At 46.0% G+C, this 15969-nt stretch overlaps 1 protein-coding gene across 4 annotated transcripts in view; it reads right to left on the reverse strand.

Moving 5' to 3' along the window:
• Positions 1-15969, reverse strand: part of Alpk1 (alpha-kinase 1) — a 119890-nt gene that overhangs the window by 43027 nt on the left and 60894 nt on the right. For 3 of the 4 annotated variants that reach the window (NM_001433150.1, NM_001433149.1, XM_087624972.1), the window contains exon 3: positions 10925-11079. In NM_001433150.1, coding sequence (NP_001420079.1) covers positions 10925-11079 — 155 coding nt within the window. 4 annotated transcript variants of the gene reach the window in all.

The following is a 15969-nucleotide window of genomic DNA, read 5'->3' on the forward strand; positions in this document are numbered from 1 at the left end:
TTTCTGTGTTTTACTTCCCTCAGTGACCCAACAACGGATTTAAACTAGAGGGTCTCCAACTCGTTACTTCCTCCTCTTCCTCTTCTTCCTCCCCTTTTTCTTTTCCTCCTCCTCCTCTTTCTCCTTCTTCAACGTGTGTGTGTGTGTGTGTGTGTGTGTGTCTTATTGTTGCTTTCTTCAGACACACCAGAAGAGGGCATCAGAACTTATTACAGATGGTTGTGAGCCACCATGTGATTGCTGGGAATTGAACTCAGGACCTCTGGAAGAGCAGCCAGTGCTCTTCACTGCTGAGTCACTCCCCTTACCACACACTCCTTTCTTGGTAAGGAAATGACTGATAAGGGTATCCCACACCTCTCTCCATTCACAAGCATGTGTGTGAGTCCCTGTGGAAGCAATGATGACCTCTGAAGATACACAGGGGAATAAGGAGACTCAACCTGTAGCCAGTCACCTAGCATAACAAGCAAAAGTCAGTAATTAAAACACTGTGCTCAAAATTCTTATTTTATTTGGTGACAAGATGCGTTGACAGAGTCAGCTGGGTCCTTAGTGTCGCCATTGCTGGGATAATGCACAGCCTAGCATTTCATGTGTTAGACAAGTGGGAGAAGTGTGTTTATGTATATCTGAGACTACCCGGCTGTAAAGATACCTGATTAACAAGTCCCCATCCCCCTTTCTCCCTTCTTCTCTTTTCCTCTTTTACTGTAGCAAGAGACCCTTGCTGTGGGGAATCAAGGAAATATAAGTAGCCAGGAACCCCACCACGTAAATGAAATGTCCACTTGCATGTCTTTAGAAGATTTTTCTCATGTGCATTCCCAAACACAAACTCCTCCCATTTCAATTTATAATACACATGGCAAACATGACTACCTTTTTCTCAGTTATTTAATTCTTATCTGGAAGCCTGTAAAGAATGCATTTATTCAAATACTTTCCATTTCTGAGGAGTGACGTTGCTATTCTACTCTTGTCCACTGCCCAGGCAACTGTGTGGAGGCTACACAGGATAACCTCATTGTATGCCACACGCCTGCATGTCAAATACCACCCCATGGGAATATTATGTGTCATATACATTTCATTCATTCATTCATTCATTCATTCATTCATTCATTCATTCTCTTATTCAATGTTTATATTCAAGGGCTAGTGAGATGGTTCAGAGATTAAAGGTGTCTGCTACCAAGCCTGAGGCCCCAAGTTCTATTTAGAGATTCCACATGATGGAAGGAGAGAATCGGTGGCGTTTACTGTGAAAATATCAGAGCTATAAATGTCAGGAAAGGCAAGGCATGATGAGCAAGGCTCCTATTGTCATGGAGTTGACTGTCAGTAGGAGACAGAGATAACAATAAGAGAAGTTCCCCTAACAAATGTAAGCACACATTGGCACAGTCGTAGAATATGTGACCGGAGAGTGTTAAGCCAGTCTCGAAAGGGAGAAAGCCTGGATTACCCAAGATACAATCCACAGACAAAGTGTGGAGCAGAGTTTGAAGGAAAGGCCATCCAGACACTGCCCCACCTGGGGATCCACTTCACATGCAGTCATCAAACCCAGTCACTAATGGGAATGCCAAGAGGTACATGCTGACAGGAGCCTGACATAGCTCTCTCCTGAGAGGCTCAGCATGACAAATACAGAGGTGAATGCTTGCAGCCAGCCATTGAACTGAGAATGGGGTCCCCATTGGAGGAGTTAGAGAAAGGACTGAAAGAGTTGAATGCGTTTGAAACCCCATAAGAAGAACAATGCCAACCACCCAGAGCTCCCAGGGACTAAACCACCATCCAAAGAGTATACATGGACAGACCCATATGTAGCAGATGATGGCCTTGTTGGGCACCAATGGGAGGAGAAGCCCTTGGTCCTGCCAAGGCTGAACCCCACAGTGTAGGGGAAATGCCAGGGCGGGGAGGTGGGAAGGGGTGGATGGTTGGTTCATAGAAGAAGGGGGATGGGGAGGGGATAGAGGGCTTATGGAAGAGAACCTGGGAAAGGAGATAACATATGAAATGTAAATAAAAATATCCAATAAAAGAAAAGGAGAGAGAGAGAGAGAGAGAGAGAGAGAGAGAGAGAGAGAGAGAGAGAAAGGAAGAGGCAGCTTCCCTGAGGAATAAACTCAAGGATGACCCATGAGGCACATACAGACACTTAGTGAAGGCAGAGAGCACGGCAGGAATGGAGAACAGCTGTGTGGGTGGGATAAACAGCTGTGAGAGTGCAGGGTAAAAGGAGGCCAGTGAGCCGCCTGGCCCTGGCAGAGGCAAGGCCGGCACCTAGTGGGCTGCAGGCCTGGTTGTACCTCTGGGTATTCCCTAGGTAGGCTGAGGCGGTACCACCAGGGTTTTAGCTTGCGTATTGCTCTCTTCATGGGAAAGAATGTGGAGCAGAAACATGAGGGACAACTCAGGAAGCAGTGACAGGCGCCCCCGTCAAGGTATGGCAGCAGCTTGGGGAGGGAGGTGCTAGAGGTCGAATGATTCCCTTTAATTGACCAGTCCGGACTTGGGGCCTAATGCAAGGTGACTAGGCCATGAGGGCTTGATTAGCCCGGTGACAATGGATTAGTCATAACAGGAGTGGAATTACTCTCTCATTTCCAACCTCTCTTTACTCTTTGACTCTGCAAAGAGGTAACAGCATGAAGGCCCTGTCTAGATGCCATGTTTTTGGATGTCCCAGCCTCCGGCACTAGGAGCCAAACAGATCCCTGTTCCTTATGAATTCTCCCGCCTCAGGGATTCCATTGCATTACTATAGCACAAAGCAGACTTAGGTAATGGCAGGGGTGGAAGTGAATTAGCGAGATATTTATAAGCCAAAGCTACTGGTGGGCAAGAGAGAGGAAGATGACTGACGTTTCCAGTGTGTGACTGAGTGGCTGGCAGTGCCATTCAGCGCAGCCCAGGCGAGGACTCTCTCTGGAAGCTAAGCAGAGGAGGCCTGTGGGTCTGAGATGTCCGAGAAGTCAAGGAGACGCACACAGCTCTGTCTCCTGAGCCCTTTCACTCAAGAAGTCATCCTAAGACCTCCATGGTTGAGGCTGGAAACATAGCATGGGGCTTGCCACCCACATGCAATGGGCTAGCCTGTGCTATTATGGTGGCTATGAGCGGTTGCCATCTTCACTACTCTGGAATCAACTCAAACCCAAACGTGGAGTACCGCACGCCTGTTTGGAGAGGGAAGACCCACTTCAAGGTGGGAGGACACACCTTTCATCTGCATCTTTGAGATATAAAGACAGTACATTTCATCCAGATCTTTTGAGGCGGGAAAAACCCATTTCTAATGGGCATGCTTTCACTGAAAGCCTGTGGAAGGACAGGGAAGAAGGAAGCTTTTGTTCTTTGCGTGCTTGCTCTCCCTGGCTAACAAGCTTCCGCATTTCTTCTAAGCTCCGCCCAACAGTTACCTGGCAACAGCCAAGTAGGCCAGGCTTGCTATAAAGAGGGCTGTTTGGCTCCTCCTTGCTCTCTTACTTTCTGCCCCTTCCCTCTCTCTGACTCTCTTCTCTCCCTGACCCCTTTCTCCCTCTCTCCCCTTCCCGTTCCCCTCCCACTCTATAATCCTGGCTGATCTTGCCTCCTCTTCCTCTTCCTTGTCTGTCTGTCTGTCTGTCTGTCTGTCTGTCTGTCTGTCTTTGTCAATATTCCCTTCTCAACTCCCCTTCCCATGCCCTAAATAAACTCTATTCTATACTAAACCCGTTGTATGGCTGGTACCTCAGGGGGAAGGGATTCCTTACCATGGGCCCACTGAGGCACCCCTCCCACCTCAACATACTGTACTCTATCAAACATATCCTGGCTTCTTTTTATAAAACACAACAGCAAGTCCATTCCTTTAGTGTTGTTAGAGCCCATTTCTTCCAGATTCCAGCATATGCTGAAGATCAGCTGAGACATCCAGCCTCATGCACCAAACAATTACTGAATTCTTGGACCTTATGTTCATAGGCAGCCACTGTTAGATGAGTGGGACCACAGCCTATAAGTCATTCTAATAATAAATCCCACAAATCCCATATACATACATATATATGTATATCATATATATGAGACATATGTGTGTGTGCGTGTGTGTGTGTGTGTGTGTGTGTGTGTGTGTGTGTGTGTTGAAATCTTGAAGTTTTGAGGGTTAGACCCAGGGCCTTCTGCATCCTAGGCAAGGAGTCTACCACCCAGCTATAAAGCTCAGCCAGCATGAACTCCACGTCTAACTCTCCACTTCTGAGATGTGTGCCCTCCCAATCAGACCTACCAATATTTAACATTTGTCGAAATCTTGGACACATCACTTGACTGCAGTAGGTTCTTTTGGAACCTACCCTTTCATTTTCAGATCGTGGAGGTAGCCAGGAGCGCCTGAGTCAGTGTGTGGTGTGGGAGGCTCTGGGTAATGGCTACTCCCAGTCTCTGGTACCTTAATATCTAAAGAGGCAGCCTGGGTCTGCAGCAAACCATGGGTGGGAAGAGCAGAGATGTTCACATGGTGAGGGCGACTCACAGTCTTGGCTGTGTTATGAAACTTCCCTGAGTGTTAATCTTCTTAACTGTGAAAGAGATTAATGAAACTAATGTGACAATTAGAAGACTATCTGTTGATCCTTTTATGGACTAGGTATTTGGTAAGTGAAAGTAAACATTTAACCCTGCATGCCTTGGGCAAGGGCCACTCTCTCACTTCATTCTAGTAGAAGAACTACTGAGCTTTTCTTCACCTTACACCTTAATTTTTTAAAATATATATAATCAATTTATATATAATTATTTAATAATAATTTACTTAATGAACTAATAATTTGCTTACCATATAATTTATTTTTATTTAATGCTCATTGGTGTTTTGTATGCCCATGTGAGAGCCTCAGGGCCCTGGAAATGGAGTTCCAGAGAGCTGTGAGCGTCCAGGTGAGTGCTGGGAGTTCCCGGGACTTCTAGAAGAGCAGAACTGTGTCTCCAGGCCCACTCCTTCACCTTTCAGTGTTCAATACCAAGTGTCCAGCACATGGTGACACTCTGAGGTTTGGTAGAGAAGGTGGGTGAAGTCGTAGTTTATCACCGCGTCTCCCCCCCTCACCCCCGTACAAATGAAAAAGATTTTTTCATCATTAAAGCCCAAACCACACAGTGGAAGTCGGAAAATTAGTTTGAGAAAATTATTGCTGGTTGGACAATAATCTAACTCTTACCCTCTAGTAGGAAAGCTGGTGACAGGAATAAGTGAGTCTCGATAGTTTTAAGACTATCTTCTAAACATGACTGCATTCGTGGGTGAGGCTCTCTTGTTCCCACCGGTGGTATCTAGTCCTTTAAGCTGGTGACTACTGTATATTGTCTTTCTGGTACCTGACTTTCCATTTTCTAATCAATTTATAGTTTGATATCTTTGACCCACCTTATTTCTGAATATCCACTTCCACTCTCTTTGGCTCATGTTGGTTACAACACAAATTTCTTGTGTGTGTGTGTGTGTGTGTGTGTGTGTGTGTGTGTGTGTGTAGGGTTTTCACATGTGGCTGCCACATTAGGTACACAGAGATCAGAGGACAACTTTCAGGAGTTGGGTATCTCCTTCCACTAGGCTCTAGGAAAGGAACTCAAGACTCGAGGTACAGAGGGAGGAACCCTGACCCCGTGTTATCTTGCCTAACCCACATGTATGCTCTCGAAATGACCTACTCAGATTTATTCATCTCTGTGCTTTAACCCCTTTTCCTTATGTATCTCAAGCAGTTAAAAATCACAATAACAAGTTAAAGGCTCTAAGGTTATCCTTAGGACATCTTGGAAAAATATTCTAGATGCTAAATGTACTATCTGGAGGGTTTTTTTTTTTCATTCAAAATAAACATTAAGAAACACTCAAACATTGTTGGGGGGAGGAGAAGTCTTTTCAAATCAATCCTACGAAGCATAAGTCATCTCATTTTTTTTTTCCTGCAGCAAAATAGCTACAGATGACACATAGTATCTACCCTGAGCTTGCTTTCTCTTCTCTGATTGGAATTTTGTGTCAAACCGTGAGTGAGCATCGCGCCTGTCTCCTGCGTGGGGAGTCATGCTGAAGACAGGAGTGACTGAGGGCAGGTTCCCCTCTCTCTGAGACAAGTGGGTTTTGTCCAGTCTAGTACCACCAACCGGACCCCAACTCAATCAACCACTGCAGGGAATTTCAAAGTCAGGGTCTAGCAATCAACTCAGACATGCAAAATTAAGCCCTCTCTCCCTCCCCGTTTAAAAAAGCTTTATTTCCAGATTCCTCTTTGATTAAGTAGTGACTGTTACTTTTAGCAAAACGAAGGCTACTGGAAACATCCCCCAAAGAGGCGTCTACCTAGCAGCTTGGACCGGTCTCCCTCCCACGCCTCAGGAGCGAAGACAGACTTTCCCAGTCAGTGCCAGCCGCCACGACCAGAGTGGAGCTCCGCAGTAGCCAGCACCGAATGCCTTCACTGGGTTTTGAAAACTCCATCAAAGGTTTCACTGAATGATATCTGTAAGGAGCGCACTGTTCTCTTTCAGAAACCGCGGTGCCCTCTTCGGGCACTTGAAAAAGAGTTGCTCCCGCTTTTCATCCTCCCCTCTTAGAGTGTAAACATTGTTTTGAGTGAAAAGAGCCGAAGGAGTGCTGACTTTCCCTTGAAATTTCATTTTTACACAAGAGGGAGAGAAAATCCTTTTTCTGACTGATACTAATAATACGGGTCAAAGTGTCAGGCAATATACAATTAAATGGAAAACAAAAAGCTCCTCCCCCTTTCCCCACAGCACAATAGTGCTGGAATATAAATTACCGATGAAGATGAAATAAGGCTTCAAAGACCACAGGGCAGGGCAGCTCGGTGTTTACAAAGTGTTTTCCGTGGCACGATGAGACGTTAAAGATGACGGTAACCATGGACTTGGGGTGCTGCTGAATAGACGGAAGCTAGCATGAGGTAGGGTTTTGGTCTCTGTAGCCTGTGACCTCATGATATGCTTTGTTTTTACAAGGGCAGCTGCAGTTATCAACAGATGTTTCGGCTATAAATAATTGGTATCATCTCAGAAAAGACCCACCTACCTGGGGAGAGGGCATAATACACAAACCCCTGCCCGGCTATTACAGCCACATTAATCTCCTATCTCTCCAGGTTTCTCGGAGAGCGTCCTGCAGGTGTTTTTGCTGGGAGAGCGCTGACAAAGTGTCCCAAGTGAGCAAGCTTTGTGTGGACTGTAAAGGAGGCTGGCCCCTGTCATAAATTTCTGTCGGTGGCCACACACCAAAGGGAAAAAGGATTGGAGAAGGAAGGAAAGGGTGGAGAGGGAGGGGGCAGGGGTGGCCGTGTCCAGAGAGCAGAGCACAAGACACACAAAATTAGCGTTGATGATGTGGGGGTATAGAGAGCACCAAGCTAAAGGACCCTTAGTTTCACCAACTCAGAAATAGCAGAAGAGCCATCTGTGGTTTACTTTTTTTTTTCCTCCAACATTTTATACTTTGCTTGGCTCTCTTTCGGTTGTAGGATTAACTGAAAGACAAAATGTTTACACTCTAAGCAAAATCAGGTTTTTGGAGACCGAAGAGGAAGATTTTTAGGGGAAGGATTCGCCTTAATATTATGTAGGAAATAGAAGAAGAAATGATCATGGAAAAAGGGCAGAGTGAGATGTTTAACTACTTGTGAGAGCAGAGACTGAGGGTTCAATGGCTATTAAAATAGGAGCCCTCAGCTCCTCCAACCGCGACCCTGAAACGGAGAGTATACTTGACCAAAACAAGTCATGGGGTTTACTGGAGCCACTCCTAGCAAGTCGCAGTCTCAGAAGCGGAAAGAGTTACAGAGAGCTATGATTCTCTCTATGTATGAACAGAGCGGTCGGGCAATTGCGCACTTGGGGTTTGGCACCACAGGAAGGCACCCTAAACATCCGAGGAGGTGTGGTGGCTTCATTTGGAGCTTGCTGGGGAAGCTAAAGGAAAACGATGCTCAGACATCAGAAAGCTCCCAGATTAAATGGATGAGGGTCTAGAGGTGGCCCCAGTGGGCTGATTCTTTAGGACAGCCACTGAGTGACCTTGTGAGGGGAACAAACTCCTATCCTTGCTGTGTCTGTTTCCACAGCTGGGAATCTGTATGACCAGTAGAGTTCCATGGACTGCAGAGTACAGCAGGAGGACACCCCTCCCCCACCCCCAACAGCTTTCCTCCCAATCCACGTGGCAAATCCGAATCCAGAGATTGGAACTTTAATCCCAGCAGCTTCTGTTTTCACTCAATGCCACCATTGGCTTTGGAGACAGTGAGGGCAACTGCATCCTGCCCCCTGATCCGGTAAAGAGTTTTGATTTGGGGGTCAAGATCCTGAGTCCCCAAGTCCCCGAATGATGCTATGTGTCTCACTGTAAGAACCAGTGCTCTAGGCATGTATTGGCTGCATGGTTCTAATACAGTCCTGTGCCTTGTCTGGATGTATTAGCCAGGGAATGACATCTCTGGTGCCTGCCTGAAACATTCTTGGGTTCGCATCTATTAAGGCCTCTTAACTTTCACAGGCAAGCATAATGTCTGCTGACATCCTATGCACAGAGAAATGTCTAAGACATCAACCAAACTATGAACACATCTCTTTAGTCACACTGGCCATTTCAGGCATCAAGAGCCCCATGTGGCTGGTGGCTACTGGAAAGCACAGACCCTGAAAGCTTCCATCGCTGCCGAGAGTTCTGAGGGCAGCGCATGGTCATTGCCTTCGAAGTTATGGTTGGAGCATGTACCTTGGCTTCCCGATTCCTCCTGTAGACTGGATGGTAGAAGACCAGAGCAAGACAGAGAAGTCCTCTCCGGTCCCCTGACCGAGAAGACGCTAATGATAATACTCACTATAGGGCTATTTTGATAAGCAAGATCTGATGCATATGTAAATTCCATGATATACAAATTATAGTTACTATTTCATTCTGCTCTTACGCTGACAGCAACCACATTTATTACAGTTCCCCCCACTTAAAATGGCCTTGATGGCATACACCTTTAATCTTCATTGTGGGAAAATGAGGAGGGAGGATCTAGACTTCAGGGCCAGCCTGGGCTACCAAACAAACTAAAACCCAGAGGTCAGCCCTTAATTCTTTACAAGGATTTGCTCTCCTCTGACAATAATCTCCAGTCTATTAAACCTATGTTACCCTTTCCAGGGATTCCCTAAGATGCTCTTGTGTGTTTATAGATTAAGGGATCTTTGTGAGACTTTTTCTTCAACAAGAGAAAAACCGTACCTATGCATTCACTGGGAATAACCCCTAAACATAAAACCAAGCAAAGTGAAAATCCTGGGCTGTTGTCGTGGCTTTTACGCCTGATCTCCATACAAATAGATCTTTATGTGAGGGAAGACACATCTGAGTTAGTAAACTTCCTTGATGATCATCTGAGAAACTAGAGGCAAAAAAAATGTTACCACAAGGTAACATCTGGAGAGATGGCTTGGAGGCTAAGAGTACTCAGTGCTCACACACAGGACCTGGGTTTTGTTACAACACCCATGTGCTATCTCACAGTGATCTTGGCTCCAGTTCTGGGGATCGAGCAAGCTCTTCCAGCCTCCCCAGGCACTGGGCATGCGCGTGGTACACAGACATACATGCAGGCGAACATCCATCCACACATGTTAAAGAAAAATGAATAAATCCTTTTTTAAAAAATAATGCTGCCACCAGGAAAATGACATTTCTTTTAACTCCCCTAGAACTGGGTCTCGAGCTTTACCTGTTCATAAAAAAATGTAATTTTGGGGGTTGGGGATTGGGCTCAAGGATTTGAGCGCTTGCCTAGGAAGCACAAGGTCCTGGGTTCGGTCCCCAGCCCCCCCCCCCAAAAAAAAAGAAAAAAAATGTAATTTTTAAATAGCTTTTTTTTTGATAACTTATGCATAGATTAGACTTTGACCATATGTTCACCTCCCCATTCCTCTCCACCACTCCTCCCAGACCTCCCAGCTTCATGCTTTCCGTCTTTTTTAATAACCCCCTACGCTGCCCTTGGTGTTCCTTCTTATGCTGGATGGAGATATCAGTTTAGCTCAGTGGTTCCCACCCTTCCTAACGCTGCGACCCTTTAATACAGCTCCTCACGTTGTCGTGACCTCCCCATCATAAAACCACGTCATCGCTACTTCCTAACTGTAATTTTGCTACTGTTATGAATTGTAATGTGAATATCTGATGTGTGGGATATCTGATGTGCGACCCCCAAGAGGGTTGAGACCCACGGGGTGAGAACCACTGTTATAGTTGGTTTCTACTATGTAGGTGAAAACTAAGCACATCTGTGACCTTGACTTGATGTTTCCAGAGTAGACTCCGTCATGAGACACTAAGGGAGTGAACAGGATAGAAAGGGGTAGGTAGGCAGGAGGGGCCCGACCTGGACCAAGAGCTTAGACATCAAGATGAGATGGGCAAAGTCTATTTTTTTATTATTATTATTATTATTATTATTATTATTATTACTACTACTACTACTACTACTACTACTACTACTACTACTACTACTATTATTTATTATCCAACATCTAGAAAGAATCATTTCAAAATAAAAATGTCTTGAAGCACGGTAGAATCAAAGCAAGTCGTGCTTGCCAAGAAGATGGGGCAATTCCAAGGCACCAGGTTTCATTCTGTACCCTCTCCCCACTCTTTATCATTCTCATTGGGTTCATCTCTCTAACACAGGAGGTGACAGGAAAAAGACACTTCTCAAATAGGCGCCCCCTCCCCCCACATTAGTCAGTCCGGCAGAGCTGACCGTAAGAGCGGGAGTCACCTTGTACTTCAGGGAAATGTAACCTGTTAGACCACTTAGACTCTAAAGGCCTCTCTTGGGGAGGACAGAGGGACAGGTGGTGCAACTCTCCCTACCAGTAACTGCTGCAGCCCGGCGCCAATCACGTCCTGCAGGTTTGTTTTGTCCTCTGGGCTCATGGCTTGTTTGTACTGCCACTTTTCAGGCACGAAGGGCCACTTCATTTCCTTCGCCTCCTGGATCAGGGTCCTTAACTCGCCGGAGAGTGAGGCTGCAAAGGTCAGAGTTCAGTTAAGGAAATTGCAGTCAAAGGAAGAGCTGTTGAGCTCCCCGTGTTATGATGAAGCACCTCCGTGGCTAAAACACTTTTCCTATCCCTGGCCGGCTGGTCCAAGCTGTTGGGGCTGCCTTGGAGAATAATAGCAAGTAGCTATCTGTCAGGGGTGGCCCGAGTCTACTCTGCCCTACAGGTAAATTGGGGTAGTCAGGCATTAAGAAAGGTTTTTAACGGGAAGTCAAGCACTTGAGTGACTGTCTCTGCATGAAGAATCAGAGAGAGGCACCAAGGAAATATTCTTTTTCCCTGTAAAGTGAGAACAGGGCTGAAGTGGAAGAGGGCATTTGGAGCTTGTGACACCTGAGAAGGCAATCAATTTGTTCAGCCTTGTTTTGCTTCTCAGAGGCCTAGGCTCTCCACTCTTTCACCGCTGAAGATGCTTCGACACTGACAGAAAGTCCAACCCCACAAATGGGAATTTGCGTGATGCCAGCTCATTGTGAAATGACCCTATTTCATATTGGTGACTTTGTCAAGTCTCTCAGTGTGTGCCGGTCCTAGTTTTCTGGTTGACAGTCTCCTGTCCAAACTTCGGAGACGCAAGAGAGACCTGGAAACTGGAAGCGTTTCCTCTAGTGTTCGACAACCAAACCACGGCAGCACTGAGTAGGACCTGTTGTCTTGACACTTAACATTCACAGCAATAAGTCCTGTATATTTATATACAAGAGGCCAACGATCATCTGCTTCGCTAAGACTGTAATACATGGTACACAAGCCATGGGACCTTCATCATAACCCAAACACTCTCAGTTCTGAAGTGCACGTGATACCAGGGTTCCGAACAAGGTTGTCCACAGACCTCTCTCTGTCTGTGTGCTGTCTCTTAGAGGACACATCCTGAACTGAATTCATCAGTGTAAGAAACAACATTGGCCCAGGATGCCCAAGTTCTCAGCACAAACGAGATTTATTTGCCCCAGAGGGCAGGGAATAAGAGACAAAGACAAGGGTTGAGGACAAGGGAGAAGGGGCAGGAATATCTCTGCCCTGGAGGGCAACAAAGGACTGCGTCTGTACAGAGAGGAGACAGACACACAAGCACGTAAGAAATTGGTAGCTTATCGAGGCAAGGTGGGGGGGTGGGTGGAACCATGTGTCAGAGTGAAGTGTTTAATTTTAATTGGGCATGTTAATTGGGTGAGCCAAAGGAGGTTTTTGATTGCTGGACTTCAATACTTTGATAGTTGGACCTTGGTAATCAGCCTCAGGAGGAGAAATTGGCCAGATAAGGGATTAGACCTTCGGGGTTAGCATCAGGAATGTAATCTAATGGCTTTTTAGCAAGGCAGAAGAAATCGGTGAGAAGGGCCGGGCCTGACAGAACCATGTTTGCAAGCTGACTAGAGTCTCTCCAATCAGCCCTGCGAATTCCATCTCCCTCTGTGTTCTCTGTTGATGGATGGGACCATCGCACACCGTGCCACCCAACTCTGAAGCCTATCCTAGATGCTCGCTTGTTCTCCTGCCCCAGTTAACTGTCAAACCTTTTAGATCCTAAAACCCATCCCCTCTCTCCTTTCCTTGTAACATTTTCAGCTCACCCTCAGTCTTTATTTATTTATTTATTTTTTTGCTGAGCCCCTCCTCTGCTCCCTAACAAAGTAGACTAGGACTATATTTCATATCATTTTTTAGTTTTGTTTTGTTTTATTTTTTTAGTTTTTCACATTCTGTTCTGTTTTATAATTGCTCTACCCCCAAAGCCTGATGACCAAACTTTGGCGTTCAAAACAAACATTGCCACTTGACTCCTGTTAGTTGGGCATGTCCTTCCAGTGGAATTGAAACACCTCCTCTGCACACTTCCAAACCCACAGATGCATGTTCCCCTTGGGCTGCAGCCCAATGTCCCGTAATCACATCTCCCTGTCCTCCTAGGCTGGGAGCATCCCCAACACAGCCATCGCGTTTCATAGCTCATCCCTTCTTGTAAATCACATTGGAGTGGGTAGCACACTGTAAAGGTTAAAAGGCCAAGATGGCAATATATATGCATGAGACGCACTAAACAAGAAAACAGACAGGACAGGAGAGCAGAATCAGAAAGAAGGAAGAAAGCCTGTCTCAGTCCCAGATGCCTTTATAGGAACTTGCCACCCAATGAGCAAAGATAAGGACATTTCTAGATGGGGAAGGACAGCTTGAGAGTGAGAGCACCACGCCGATAAGGGACCAGTGTTGATGACTGGAGGTGATCCTGTCGCATCCTGTTGAAATTGTGACTCCCTGATCATCGGTTCCGGGGCCCGTACTCCACAGGAGCATGCCCATGGAAGCAGAGCCCTAGAGGTGAGGACCCATGTGAGCATAGATGGCTGCAAAGTCTGTGTGTTACTGTGAGGGAACAGTGGTCCGTCCGTTTCTGAAAATGCAATGTATATGGCGAGCACAGTTTCTTCAAGAGTGCTTCTAAATGACGAGTAAGATGGCTGTGGGAGAGAAGGGTCCTATGTGGTGCAAGTGGACTTAAGATGGTGTCCCTTTCCGACCTCAGTGTTTCAGTTAGACTACCAATCATCGAGACACAAAGAGAAGACGAGTCAGTTGACAATGGAAATCCCGTTTCTGGGTTCACCGTCTTCCATTGTGCTGTGGATTGGGTACTTTCTTCACAGTCCTGGGGGGTGCTTCTTCTGCCTTCTTCTGTGACTATTTTTTTCTTAAAGATTTATTTATTTTACTTATTTGAGCACACTGTCTTCAGATACACCAAAAGAGGGCATCGGACCCCATTACAGATGGTTGTGAGCCACCATGTGGTTGCTGGGCATTGAATTCTGGACCTCTGGAAGAGCAGTCAGTGTTCTTAACCACTGAGCCATCTCTCCAGCCCTCTTCTATGACTATTAATAAGACACAGTATGGCTATGCAGCTTAGGCTGGTCTCAAACTCTTGATCCGCCCATGCTGGCCTGACAGGCATACACTACTATGCCCAGTCTATAGAAAGTTTATTGTTTCCCAATGGTTTTAGTCTCCCTCATGCTCCTCCATGCCAAGCTATACACAGGCCAGGGAAGCACACTGAGATGCAAGGTGTTGCTAAGTTAAAGGCTTTCAAGCTGTACTATCTTTCAGTTTTCATTCCAACTCTTTCTCCATGTCCAGGGTGCTGGCTAGAAGAAGCTCTCCAGGCTCACAGGAAGGAGGAAGGATATGGGGTTAAGGGAAAGACAAGAGACTATGCTGTGTCAGTGTTCCCAAGTCTACCGGCCACTGTGCACATAAAGTGACCTTTAATGTCCTTCTCTCTGATCCCAGGCAATAACAACAACAGTAATGCACAAGCAGTGGACCAAAGCCATTCACTGCAGTCAGTTCACCTGAGCAGGACTGGTTCTGCACACAGGCAGGCCACAGGAACAGTAGGGATTGGGCAAGTATACCATTCTGTGTATGAGAATTCCTCTCTTGCTGGTTATCTGGCCCTAGACCTAGAAGTTTACCTGAAAGGCCATGTCTGACTGAATGATTTTATAGCTTTGATTTGCCTTATTTGAAACTAAATTGATTTTTCTCTTATTCTGTGTCACTTGGGAAGAAAATGGCACCTGACTGAGGCCTTGCACTTCCACAGGGAGGATGTGAAGCTTAAATGAGGGCACACACTGCGTAACAGGAAGAGGACACTAAGAAAACTTTAGGAGAAGTAAGAAAACAACCCAACCTGACCCATAGCCCCAGGGAGAGCCACTTTCCCATACTGGCCAGGTGCCTGGAAACTATGGTTGAGGACCAGGAGCTGACAGGAGGGGGTCTGTGATCTCAGGCTGATCAGCACGGCAGCGAGCAGGCCGTCGTGTACTTGTTGGTCCAGCTAGTAAGGAATGGGAAGCACACGCCACCGAGGTTTGGTCTGGGGACTGATTACATGTACAGGGCTTCATCCAGAAGGTAGTCAAGTGACAGATTACACAGCTGAGTGTGCCATAGCTACCTAAAATGGCCCATAAGACATATACATGTCTGTCTGCCATAGCTGAGGGAACGCTCCCCTGGAACTTTCCATTATAAACTATTTCACTTTTTTTCTGATTCTTTTTTTATTGAATTTTTTTAAATTTACATTTCAAATGTTATTCCCTTTCCTGGTTTCCCATCCATAAGCCCCCTATCCCGCTCCCCTCCCCCTTCTTCTATGAGGGTGCTCCCCTCCCTAACCACCTACCCTTCTCGCCTTGACATTCCCCTACACTGGAGGATCCAGCCTTGGCAGGACCAAGGGCTTCTCCTCCCACTGGTGCCCAACAAGGCCATCCTTTGCTACATATGCAGCTGGAGCCATGGGTCTGTCCATGTGTACTTTTTGGATGGTGGTTTAGTCCCTAGGAGCTCTGGTTGGTTGGTATTGTTGTTCTTATGGGGTTGCAAGCCCCTTAAGCTCCTGCAAACCTTTCTCTAACTCCTCCAATGGGGACCCCATTCTCAGTTCAATGGTTTGCTGCTAGCATTCTTCCTCTGTATTTGTCCTGCTCTGGCTGAGAGGTATCTGATTCTTAAATGAAACACCCAAACACCAAAAGCACACAGGAAAAATATTAAAAGCACACATGAAGAATATACTCAAACGAATGGAAAGGAAATAATTTGGACAATTAAAAAAGAATCTAAATAAAGAGGGTGCCTCTACAAAGCTTGACCAAAGAAATGAGTCTTTTATAGCTCTCTAAATTTTATGATTGAACCTTCTCAAGCAAAAATCTGTAACTATAAACAGCATAAACCAGGAAGCAGGCAAAAGTCCAGATCATGGTTATGATCTAAAGAGTTGTTCTTGAGATCAATGAATATATATTTTACAAATGGTATGAAGAGTTTGTT

This window comes from Rattus norvegicus, chromosome 2, assembly GCF_021556685.1.
Source record: "Rattus norvegicus strain SHRSP/BbbUtx chromosome 2, alternate assembly SHRSP_T2T, whole genome shotgun sequence".
Taxonomy (NCBI): domain Eukaryota; kingdom Metazoa; phylum Chordata; class Mammalia; order Rodentia; family Muridae; genus Rattus; species Rattus norvegicus.